The following is a 12,868-nucleotide window of genomic DNA, read 5'->3' as shown; positions in this document are numbered from 1 at the left end:
CAAACTCTTATATCCTTTACAAATTTGTGGTGATTTTTAGTTTGATAAGAAGTGTTACTGTAAAAAGGGTTTTCCTTTCTTTGTATTTTTATATCAGAAACAGGTTATAAGTTGGGGTCGTGGTGGATGGATTCTTTGTATGAAGATATTGAAGATCAAAGTGAAGCTTTTAAATGAACTTGTATTACCTTTTTCCTGGGTCGCGAGGACGCTTCCTTATTAAGTGTGGGGATATGTTGAGTGTTGAAATGACTTGTTTTTTGGCTGATTTTTGTTGTTTTTGAGAGCTGAATGGTTGATTTTATGGGATGATTGATTGATTTGGAAGTGGATTGAGAGTGTTTTGGATGATATTGATTGTGTTTTGGAAGATCATGATGTTTGTTGATGGTTCTGTGATGTTCTGATAGGTTCTGAATGGTTCTGTATACCTTCTGTTTTGTTCTGTTTTGGTCTGTTTTTGTTCTGATTGTCTTCTGTAAGGAGGGATGGAGTATGGATTGATGAAGAATGAGATATTGTGAAAGCTTAGTGAATGGTTTGTGAGAGTTTTGAATGGTTTGAGAGTGAGTTATGTAGTTTTGATGACCTTCTGTAACCTTCTGTAGGTCTTCTGTAGAGCTTCTGTTTCTGTTCTGTTTCTGTTCTGTCTCTGTACTGTAACTGTTCTGGTACTGTTCTGTAGACTGTTCTGTAAGTGTTCTGTGGAATGTATGTGTGACTTTGAGGAAAGTTTTCTAGCCTTGGAAAGAGGTGAATACAAGTGCAAAAGAGCTGAAAGAAGTGGAAGAAGTAGCTGTTGAAGACTCAAGAGAAGACTAGAGTGAAGTGACAGTAATGAGCTGTGAAGAGACACTGTAGTGGCTCTGGTGACTCTTCATATCAAACATACCTCTTGGGAGGGGTATCCACGACCTAAGAGTGATTATTGAGAGTAATTTTTTGAGAGATTGTAGTGAGGATATGATGTATGATTGATGGAGTGTGTGAGAGAGAGTCAGAGATAGCCAATTCTACTGAAACAAAGTGATTGTATATGAGAGATTGAGAGAGAAGACTATGAAGATATTGAAGATGAATACTATGTGATGTATTTCCATTCAAAGATGGTGTACTTCTTTGTTTTCTTTGTGATATTGATGGATTTTATGAGGATGTTGAAGAATATGGTTGATTCTATTAAAAACCGTGGGAGATTTACATGATGCTGCATGAAGATTTGTTGTGCCTGGTGTTCTTTTCTTCATTGTGATGATATGAAACATGATAAACAAGCTTGTTGATGTTACAAGATAGATTTTCTTGCAAGAGAATTCCCTTTTCCTTGGTGTTCCTCTCGGGGCTCCACAAGCATCTAGCAAAATTTTATTTAAAAAGCCACCCTCAAAAAGGCCATGCTCAAGTGCACTTGCACACTCTTTACTTTTTTATCACCTTGTTCATTCTGCATCCTTTACATCGCTACTAAACAAGCACTTTTAAGGCAAGTTCACTTTCTAAGAAACTAATTCACTAAAACACACTGAATCAAAACAAAACTTTGTCATCTCAATTGAGAGAGGAGATGTGACAACACCAGGCATGACTCAGATGCTTGAGTGCTCAGAGGATTTAAAGAGTATTCATAGCATTTGGTCACATCACTAATAACCTGCAGATGTCTGCAAGCTTATGAGTTAAGCAGCAACATCCTCAAGGCTGCCCTCTTCCAGATCTCTCTTTCCTCTTGTCAGCTAAATTTTGCTTTTCCAGGTCCACTAATTCCTTCACCACATGACTGATGCATCCCTTGTGCTTAACCAACAAGACAGTGTTCAATGCCATGTCATGAAAGCCCTAGCATAGCACAAACAACTAGCTCTTTATATTCCAAAGCACAAAACGATGATTGAGACACCAAATTTAAGACCCAAAACAGAAACATGAATAAAAATTGAGCCAAGAGAAATTACCAAGCACTCGATATCCCTCAGAACATGTTCCCATCCAGCAAGACTTTCAAGTTTCTCAAGCAACTGCTGAGCATTGTCAGGTGTGTCCTTCATTAACTCAGCATACATTTCCTTCTGGCCTACACTCATCATTTGTAGCTTATCTGGGCTAATTTTCTGTAGAGCCTCAAGCACTCTTGTTTTTACAAGACACCCCTCAGGCTGTTGCTTGTCAAGTTCAGTACTCTCCACCCATGAAAATCCTTCCAACTCATCAGTTCTCTCAGCCTGTTGCTTGCACGTTTCCCTGACACGAAGAGCTGCCAAAGGAAGGAAGTCAAGATCATCTTCCACATGGCCAGAACGATACACTTCTTGATCACTTATAGGCTCTCCATCTTGCAAGAAAGCTGGGGCAGCACACAGCACCTGTGAATTGTTTACGTGCATGAGTCTTCCGACTGCACTAGCATCCATACACTCCCATTGCTCATCTATGGAGCTTGCATCTTGGACCACAGTCCTCAAACCACATGGTGTCTTAGTCATATCATGGCATTCTGCTAATTCTTCATGATTGTCAACAACCAGCACAACAACCCACATTCTTTCACCAAACCTCTGTCCAGATGCCATCAGACGCCAATGCCCTACACAACAGCCTGTAACCACAGGGGCCATAAGTCTCAACAAAATGTTTATCTCCTGCCCGGGTGGCAGACCATCTGCAGGTATCTGTAATGTGCAAAAACCATCAACTATGAGGTTATATTTGCGAAAGAAATTGAATCGACTACAACAACATCTGCTTAGTGGATACCTCTAGATCAACAGTTTTGTTGAAACTGAGTATATCACCTTGTACAGGGACAAGCTGTATTTTCTGAGGCCATATAAGGCTACCCACATTCCTTACTCGCCAGACTTTCAGAAAAGAAGTGCCTGCTTCAACTTCTGTACCCATCCGGGATGCTTATATCTAGTATGACCTCAGAATCCAGACACTTGCTAGACTGAAAACCATTGAATCAAAACAACCAATTACCACAACACTGAAAAGAATTGAATCAAAATAACCAATCAGCATGACAATGATGGTGTTTCATTAAAGAGCATCCTCCATGATGACCAATTAAAAACATCTGAGAAAGCATGAACTTCTGTGAGAAGCAACCTTGACAATGAAAGAACTCCATGCCTGAGCAAATATTGATAGAACAATTACCAATCTTGATAAAATAGGGTATTGATGATCGACTGTGTGTGGCAAAGCCAGGGCTAATCTGTAGTAGTCCTTTTCTACCTCAATCTCAGAGAAGCAGTTTGCACACAGGTCATAATCATCCTCCCTGGAGAATCATGACTAAGTTAATGGTTCAAAAAGAGACATGATGAAACTGAAGTCTACCAAAACACTTACACTCGTGATTTATAGCGACAACCCACAATAGGTACCATTCCACATCTATCACACCGCACCCATTCATGAAAAATCTGAGGTTGAGTTGCTGAATTTCCCATTTGACAAGAGCTAGCTGGGGATGGAGCTCTATAAGGTGATATCCTTTTCAACAGCCTTTTAAGACAGAAACCCAAAATAGGAATTGATTCTGAATGGGCAACTGGTTTGCAGCCTGCTTTATTGTTTTTGCTATCACCGTTGACATCTTTTTGGCCCACCTTGTTGGTAGACACCAATGAATTCTGTTCATCTGCCATTGCACTATTTCTTTCTCTATATCAATGCATGTAAAAGCTGTGAATGTGCAAGTTCTGAGATAATTGGAGTAACAGCTTCAGGCCTGAATCAACAACTGGGATCGTAAAAATAATTGGTACCTCCAAAACAAGGATACATGCACAAGGATGAACAGACAAAAGAGCAACTTGATAACAGGATGTTAACATGAATAAGAAAGTTGACTGAAAATTGAATGTACTGAACAACAAGTTCTTTAGTACACAAGAAGTTTTGGATAAATTCACACAATAATTTCCACATTGTGAATTACAACAACATCAAGAGCTTTTGGAAGGAAGGGACAGCATACCTAGCCAGGTGCAGTTGGGGGCAGGGGGTTGCCAGCCTGAGGTGGGGCCCTGCCCACCCAAACCACCACACCTGGTTAGGTATGTGATGCCTCCTGAGCTTCTAAGCTCATGATGATGAACACTATAGCAAAAAAGAAAGGGCCGGCAGCCGGCAGTCCCCAGCCCCTTGTCCCCAAGCAAACCTAGCTAGGTATGTGGTGCCTTCCATGCACAAGCTCGTGATATTGAGCGCCATGGAGAAAACGAAGCAGCCAACAGCCCCATGTCCCCAAGTGCACCTAGCTAGGTCTGCGGTGCCTTGCGAGAAGAAGCTCATGCAGTTGTTGAACATTATATAACTAGGTATGCGGTGTCTCCTGAGGTTCTCATGATGTTGACCACTCCAGAGAAATAGAAGGGGCCGACAGTCCACTTACCCCAAGGGCACCTCTATGCGCAGAACCTCATAATGTTGAAGACTATAGAGAAAAAGAAAAGAAAAGAAAAGAGCCCCACTTCTCACATGGGAAAATGTGAGTTACCTCTTGTGGAATCAGGCAGCCACCATTTATAATACAGAGTACTTCTGTTTTAGCTTTTGAACTTTGACGACAGGATCAACATCTGAAACACTGAGATGATCATTGCATAATTCCATGATCGCGTAAGCTCCATGCATGCAAAAACAATCATTACCAGTCTAGCGCTGATCAATCAACCTAAACGGAAGCCCAGCAGCATATACAATTCTTGAGTATTTATATGATGCTTATAGAGAGAGTGTAGGCATGCATGATTAAAGCTAATCAAACCTTAATTGCAATCTGTCGATAACCAGTTAGCTGATCGAAGCATGTGGAAACGCAACGCCCACTTCTTGTTTCTGATTATCCTCCTTCTTCCGCGACGTTCTACCTCCGAAGTTTTATATATATATATACAGCAATGTAATTTTTCTACTTGGTAACACCCATGAGCTACATCCACATTCTCGCATGTAATATTTATGATTTTTTAGCACCCACATATGCTTCTACAATGGTGTAGTCGCATGTCAATGAGTTGTTGCCCAATTGGTCGAGGTGCGTGTGGGAGTTCCAACTAATCACAATATCAATTTCTCCCTACTACTCCACTCGGTCTTAGAAGCACTTCCCATCCTTTGAGATGGTGTTTGAGCGAAATCCTATTAAAATATATACCTATTTGGCAAAAAATTTTACAAAAAATGGTGCGGTTGCATGGTGACTTGCCTTTCAAATATTAGTCCTAGTTTATCCAATTAAGAACTAATTTAGTTCAGCGTAAGATCATGTATAAATTTAAACTCTTCTTCAAACCTAAAATCTTGAGAAAGAAAAAGAAAAGCAACACTTGCTTTTGGGAATTAAAGTAGTGTTGGAAGCTCTTCTTGGAAATAAGAGGGAATTTTTAATACAAAATATTCAAAACTAACAAGCTATAACTCAAGTAATATGAAACTACCACAAGAGTACAAAGATATAGCATGACCGAAAGTACAAGAGACTAGATGGCCCATATGGGAGGAGCAAAAAACTACAATGTGCCAAGAAAGCAAATCATGTCAAGGGAGATATTTGCCAACTCAATCCTGTTGAGTTGCCAATGAAGAAGGCCTCTCAAACAGGCTATATAACTCTGTAGTCTTCAAGAAGAATAAACAATAATGCATTCCTCATAGACCATATGTGCCAACAACCCCAAAACTGTAAAAAGTAAAAGAGCAGGTAATAAAGCATAAATGCCTTAGCCTAGAGTTAAGTATAAAAGGAGGGAGATGTGAAGGATATTTTGCCATTTTGAAGAATACAAGATTTGAGGTTTCCTTCCTCCCACCATCTAAGAGGGTGCATACTCTTAGCCACCATGATCATGGGGTGCACATCATGTCCCACCTTGGCATGAGGTGAGTATTCATGTTGCAACATTCATCTATGATTCTCAGTCTTCCATGGCAATATAATTTCATGCCTAGCCACCTTGGCTATGGTTTCTTGGCACATATGGTGTATTTTCTTATATTTCCAATTATTTTGCTTGATGTGAGAATTAGCTATTTTACAGAGCACTTTCATTTCAGGTGACATAGGATCCACAAACTTGGGATTTTCCAAAAACCCAATCCTTTGCATCGATAGCCCTACCATTCAAGACTAAATGACTAACAATAGTGACCAAACTTTCCTCACCATTGGACAAGGAACCAATGGCAAAATTTTTCCACACATGTCTCACAAAAGAAATAGCAACCATTGAAAATTTGACATTTGGAGAGTGCAAAGGCAAGAGAAAGGGCACCAATCAACATTTGTCAAATGAAGTCCTTGTATTTGAAATGTGTTTTGTTGAGCCATCTTGTCATCAACATAGATTTCCACCAAGTTTCACCTTTATGGACACCCAAAGTGTTGTTGCTCTTTTGGGCAAGAAAGTCCTTATCGTGTATAAGCAAGTGCTATGTCAAATTCGTTGAGACACCACCCAAACATAGCCAACCATTAATCATCTAGTCTTGCCAAGGGGTATATTGGTCAAATGGGGGAAAAGGTTGCATGTCACATAAGAAGGTTGAAATAGAGTCCTAGAAATGACCATACCCTCTAGGAATGCAAAAGTAGTGACATACTAATCTAAAATACATGACAACATCACTTGTAGGTAGAAGAGCATCATCAACAATGACCAATCCTAGGCACACCATTCTATTCAACATTGGCCTTTGTTAAACAACTAGCACTTCAAATCTTAAGGAGTTTGTTAGCTCCCAATCCGGAGCATGGGTGGCAACAAGATTTAGCAAATATTGATTTTCAAGAGTAGGCCGAATGGTTCAAAAGCATAGAAGACTTTAGCTAAAAAGGTTGTTCAACTTTAGCCACATGCCATGCAAAAATAGTGGTGTTTTCATGCTTAATACCCTAAGCCTCAAGGAAGAACTTGGCAATCACCAACGTTGTTAACCCCCACACAAAAGCCTAAAACAATGACCAACAAAGAGAAATCATATGTGTCTCCAAATCTAGAATAGCTTGCCTCCCAAATTTTTTAGAAGTGCAAACATGGTGCTTGGAGATCCAAGAAATGCCCATTCGTGTAAAATCATTCTTCCAAATCAAGAACTGAATGGGCTAAGTGATTTTCCATAGATAAGACTTTGACCAAGGGAGCAAGGGTAGGTAATATGAAATCATTGGTACTATAATTATTTGAGCCATGTTCAATCTTACATATAACAATAGCTTTTGATGAAAATTATGGAATTTTGGCATGAATCTAAAGTCCAAATTTGCAAAGATTTTTGGGATCCAAATGGCTACTATGAGCTCTAGGTGATATGTGGAAATATATATTGTAAGAAATCTCATAAAGCATGGCCATATTCCCTATGAGATATGAAGTCCTTGAAAGGGGTCAAAATGAGGATGCACAAACATACAAGTTTATAATGCAAAGCCTGTCAAGCTCCAATTCAAGCTCCCCGAAGATTATGTAAGGTACCCCATCTATTTGAAATTTAAATTATGTTATCTTTTTAAGTACTTGAAATTAGGTTTTAATATTGTTGGTATTTTATTTTTGTGCTAGGGAGACCATGTAATTTTACAATATCACAATGTTGGGATGGATTTCAAATGGCTAGGCTTGTGATCTCCATTTTAGGTGGGACATGCATCCCCAAAGGATAGCCCAAATATCTACAACAAATAGTGACTTTAAGTACAACCTATCCTTGCCAGCCCAAGGCCTGAAGATCACACTTAGTGCAATTGATAAGGCATAATTTAGAGGCATTAATGCAAAGCCTTGAAGGAAGGGTAAATAAGTCCCATGTATACATTTCTCTTCGTGTATTATCATGGTTAGCTTTAAGGAACATGAAGGTGTCATCGGCCAAAGCTTGGACAACCAATTGCTCATGTGAAGGAAGAGAGGCCCAACCACTTCACCATTAGCCACCAAGCTAGACAACATTGCCAAAATGGGATGAATGGACAAAGCAAATAACAAATGACTCAATGGACTGCTCTGCCAAATAGATTGGTGAAGAGGAAAGGGTTTCATAATGCCACTATTGATCAAAATGCTCAAAGAAGAATCCAAACTAATGGTGTGAATAAGTCCACACATTCTATCACCAAATCCCAGATCCTGCTTAGTTGACCCAAGAAGGACCATTCCAAATAGTTAAATTCTTTTTCCAAATCCAATTGGATCATCACCATTTCCTACTTTTTGTAGTGAGCATAATCTATCCCCATTTGGACATTCAAGCTATTGTATAGAATATTTCACTTTTTGACGAATCCATACTACATAGGGTGGATAAGCTCAAGGAAGTACTCATGAAATCTATTAGCCAACTACAACACATAAAATATCTCAACCATTAGAAGGTGAAGTCTGCCACATAGCATGCTACTTGCTACAAGAAGAAATACCACAAACATTCCATGTACCTAGACTAGCGTCATGTTGGATAGAAAGGAAATCAAGTTTGATGTTGCAATCACCTCTCTATAGCTTTATTTGCCAAGACAGCAAAAGTTCTCATCCAAAATGTCCACCAACACAACAAAAGCATTCATCCTATTACCATGCACTTTCAAAGTTAAGGGTTGATCCACATCAACTATCCTACAATGTAGATATCTATGGTCCAATGGAGTAAATCACTTAACCACATTTATTGAAGGTTAGACATTTAGGGGAGTTACGTGATGACTCCTATCAGGACCTTTGGTTATAGGGTGTCTTAGTGCTCAAAGGTGCCATACTAGTATTGTGGAATAAGGATTTATCCTTAGGGCATGCAAAGGTGTGCAAAATATTCTATGTGTCATCCAAGGATCTAGTGTACCAAACATCATCTCATTGTTTGCCCTTCTTCAAATGCACCTCCTACTAGCCATGGGCATCATTAGAGAAGGATGAATGTAGGTGTTTCCCTTTGTCTATGTTTCCTTCCACAAGCTAACTGTCTATATGCATATGGGAGACACGACCATCCTATTGTACAATAGGAACATCATTTGCATGTCATGTATCTTCTTTCCTTTTAGTACAAGCGACCATAAAATGGCCCAATTGGCCATAGTTGAAGCAATGTCTTGCAAAAGCTTCCCATTTGAGATGAAAGCATAGAAAATGCATACAAAGAGAATTCACATGGAAGTAGGTAGGATGCTTCTAAGAAGTATCCCAAAGCACACACATTATATTTCTATTAGTGACTCGAGTACTGGGAAGAACCAACACTTTGCCAATCTTAGCCATGGCATCAAACAAAAGAGGCTAATATGTAGCTGAACAACCCTCCACTTGCTCCCAATTTGGGAATTCTTGCTTAAGTAATTCTCTAAATTCTACTATTGGCCTCTACAATTGTAAAATAATGGGGTAGTTTGCCTAAAAGTACATCATGGTGATGAGGGGATTTGAGCATCACCTCATAAAATCCCCTTAGGCTAACAAAAATGTCCTCAACACAATCCTCTTAAATAACAGCTACCATAAACCATGATTGTACATAATACATCATAGGAAATTTGGTAGCAAAAAATAGGATGCCCCCTTTGTCATGAAAGGAAATGAGCACAACATATTCTTTGTATCCACACTAGTAACACGAATATCATTCTCATCAAAGTCACAACATTTATTTTGATTATGTTGGACATACTCCTTGAGCAACATATTGAAAAAATCCAAAAGATGCTCCCAATCCAAGTCCTGAAAGTTGTCGGACTACCTAGCTTCTTGAGTAGCAAGAACAATAAATCAATTAAAGACATTGAGAGGGAATAGTAATAGACATGGCAAGTAGATTGACAAAGCTCTAGCACAAATAGTGAGAGGGTAAGATGATGATATTGAAGGTGATGCTGGAGAATGAATCGAGCACTATTAAAAAATTGAGGTTTAATGTAAATTGGATTGCAAAACTATAAATAAAATAAGATTTAAAACTCTACAAAAGTTTTAGTTATGAAAATGACAATAGCAGCAATCCAAACTACACAAGCATGGGAAAGGGGGTGAGTAGCAACACACAACAATTCTACCACAATTTAAGCTTGAAACATAGTTGTCATGCACCTTTCTTTCATATGATACAATCCCTTTCAAATAGTTAGTTAATTTAGTGATTAATACACACACAATAAGAACCTGGTCTAGATAATCTATTTTGAGCAATAGGGATGTCATTATCAGATAGACTCATTGCCATTTCTTTACTTGACTTTATATACATGGAATTGCTTGCATAGAGAGTAAGAATGATGGTAGCGGTGACACAAGGGATGGTGGCATTCAACTAGCATTTGACCTGATAGTGGAGTGAAGTGTATTATTAAGAGTAAGGTGAGTATGTGTTGCATTGAGGATGATGATGCTAAGATCTCAAAGGATCCCTTTTTATGCTTTTAGGATGGGGAGTATGTGGTATGTGATGAGACAGAGGGGGAGTTTATGCTTTTTATCTTACACATAAATGCATAAGGCAAACACAAATGCTTTAAGGCTGCTCTCAAAATACTAAAGCATAAACATACATTTTCTTTTGCTTTCTTATCTCTTCAAGCTACATTACTCTTGCTTTGATTACACAATTTCAACACTTTGATTTTTCAGTTTTGGAGCATTAGGGCACCATGATGTTATTGTTTATTGATTTTGGTGATTATTATCCTATTTAATTTATGGTTGTCAAAATACACATGATTTGCATTGATGGTGTTGATGGTCAATGACTCGATGATGGCCTAATGATGGTCAAATACTTATTAAATATTCCCCACATAACTTTATCACTAAGGTCTCTAAGCTTATAAATAAGGAGCTACTTCATGTGTAAGACATGTTTGAGATTTGGGGGAAGAGGGAGAGTAGTCGACACATTGAAAATTCTGAAGCCTAATATTCCAATTTTTTTCTAGGAATTGGGACATTACATCCAACCCCCTTAAAGAACTCAATATGTCCTCATCTCAATGGGAATTGGGGACTATTCTTTGACAAAGGAGGCTTCATCAACCCATGTGGGATCCTCTTCAAGTAGTCCTTTAATTGCACCAAGTGTTGTCTAATGTGTAGTGGTAAAGATTCCTAGTTTTTGAATTTGGGGTCCTACTTAGTCTCAAGTCAAGGAATCCTTGTTTAGATATTATAACTTTTTGATAATCTAAAATATGATTAGGGCTAGATACATATGGCTTCAATAAGCTTATATGAAATACATCATGAATCTTTGTGCCCAAAATACTTTACAATCTTGTAAGGTCCACAATATTGAGGACTCAAATTTTTGTACTTCAGAAATAGTATTGAAATCTTCTTAGGATATACTCGAAGATAAAGCATATCGCCATTGGCTCTTTGTGATTAAGCACAATGCTCCTTACACTCTTGTGTGGCTTTAATATCTTGGCCAATGGCCTTAATATATTCCTCTAGTTCTTCTAACATTACTCTAGAAGCCTCCACTTGAAAATAGGTTAAAAAAAGTTTAAAAGGGATAAGCATTCTTGACCATGCAATGCCTTGAAAAGTGACATCTTTATGCTCTAATAATAGGAATTTTTATAGAAAAAATCAACCAAGGAGCATTGAGTCCACCTTTGTGGTTCCCTTATGTAGTAGGCCCTAGGTATATCCTTGATTACCATTAAAAATATGGTGGTCCTTCACATGTTTTGTTGTGGTGTAGAAGCATAAGAATAAGCACTAAATGTTAGGCATGGAAAAGAGCATGAGAACTAAGAGGGAAGTAATGGTGGGATGTGAGGTGGAATCTATGGAGTGCAAGAGCATGAGAGAGAGAAGAATATTAGAGAGTTTAGTAGATACCATGAATTGTACCCTTCTTCTCTATTATTTTCACTTATACATGACTATATGATGTGTACTTATACAAGGGCTATCCAGTTGGCTATTTTCCATTGGCCCTTACCCCAAGAGCCTCCTACTTTGAGGCCATGCACCTTTATTGGAGTACAAGAAGAAAGTGAAGGTATTATCCAATGCCCATTAGTAATCTGCAGTGTATAAAGCTCTCAAAAGGTAAACTCTTCATGAGAAGATCTATAGGATTATCTTCCATATGGAAAAGCTTGTCCTCAAGCACTTCCCTAATAAATTGATACTTTAACTCAATTAACTTTGTTGTTGCATGAAATATAGGATTATGTGCCAACTCAATATGGCACTCTAATTATCACAACACAATGTAGGCACCTCTTCTACAATAACTAAGTCTTCTACTAGATGAGTAAGCCATAAAGCTTCCTTAGAAGCCTCATTGGCTACAACATACTCAACCTCAATGGTACATAAAGTCATACATGGATGTAATGAAGAGACCTAAGAGATTCCACCACCTTTGAAAGTAATGACAAAACTTGTAATAGACCTCCTAAAGTCTACACTCCTTACAAAATCAACATCTACATACCCAAGAATAGATGCATCATTCCTTCTAAAGCATATCCACATAGCTCTAGTGCCATTCAATCATCTCATGATATTATCCATTGCCTCACAATGCTTGCCACAATTTTTCGTATACCTTGTAATAACTCCCACTACATAGGCAATGTTTAGATTTGTAGAAACCATGTCATACATCAAGCTACCAATTGTGGATGCATATCGAACCATGGCCATTTTAGCCTTTTGCTTGTTTGATTTTGAGATCTCATTTAGTCTAAGTTTCAAATATGAAGGCAATGGAAGACTAATAGCCTTCCTCCTCTCCATATTGAAATGCTCCAATACCTTCCCAGTGTATTCCGTTTGAGACAATTTAAGTACTCTTTTATTTTAATCCCACAAAAGTGCATGCCAAGAACCATCATTCCCCAAGTCCTTCATATCAAAGGTTTTGC

At 38.4% G+C, this 12,868-nt stretch overlaps 1 protein-coding gene across 4 annotated transcripts; it reads right to left on the bottom strand.

Moving 5' to 3' along the window:
- Positions 1-1,435: 1,435 nt before the first annotated feature.
- On the bottom strand, positions 1,436-4,877 carry LOC148009581 (uncharacterized). 4 transcript variants are annotated; one of them, XM_087672803.1, is made up of 6 exons: positions 4,775-4,855; positions 4,659-4,681; positions 3,157-4,586; positions 2,752-2,944; positions 1,953-2,666; positions 1,436-1,836 (listed from the first exon to the last, which is right to left on the bottom strand). In XM_087672803.1, exons 4-6 carry the CDS (start codon positions 2,893-2,895, stop codon positions 1,693-1,695), a joined length of 1,002 nt encoding a protein of 333 aa, XP_087528929.1. In that variant the 5' UTR covers positions 2,896-2,944; positions 3,157-4,586; positions 4,659-4,681; positions 4,775-4,855; the 3' UTR covers positions 1,436-1,692. The 4 variants fall into 4 exon arrangements, with proteins under 4 accessions (XP_087528929.1, XP_087528930.1, XP_087528928.1 ...); XM_087672804.1 differs by lacking the exon at positions 4,659-4,681 and having other exon boundaries at positions 3,157-3,280; positions 4,775-4,877; XM_087672802.1 differs by having other exon boundaries at positions 3,157-3,280; positions 3,352-4,864.
- Between the last annotated feature and the right edge of the window lie 7,991 nt (positions 4,878-12,868).

Source organism: Lygodium microphyllum, chromosome 30 (assembly GCF_053477565.2).
Source record: "Lygodium microphyllum isolate KBCC chromosome 30, Lygodium_microphyllum_v1.1.10, whole genome shotgun sequence".
NCBI classification, from domain to species: Eukaryota; Viridiplantae; Streptophyta; class Polypodiopsida; order Schizaeales; family Lygodiaceae; genus Lygodium; species Lygodium microphyllum.
The sequence above is the reverse complement of the archived record's forward strand: the minus strand, read 5'-3'. Positions and strand labels throughout refer to the sequence as shown.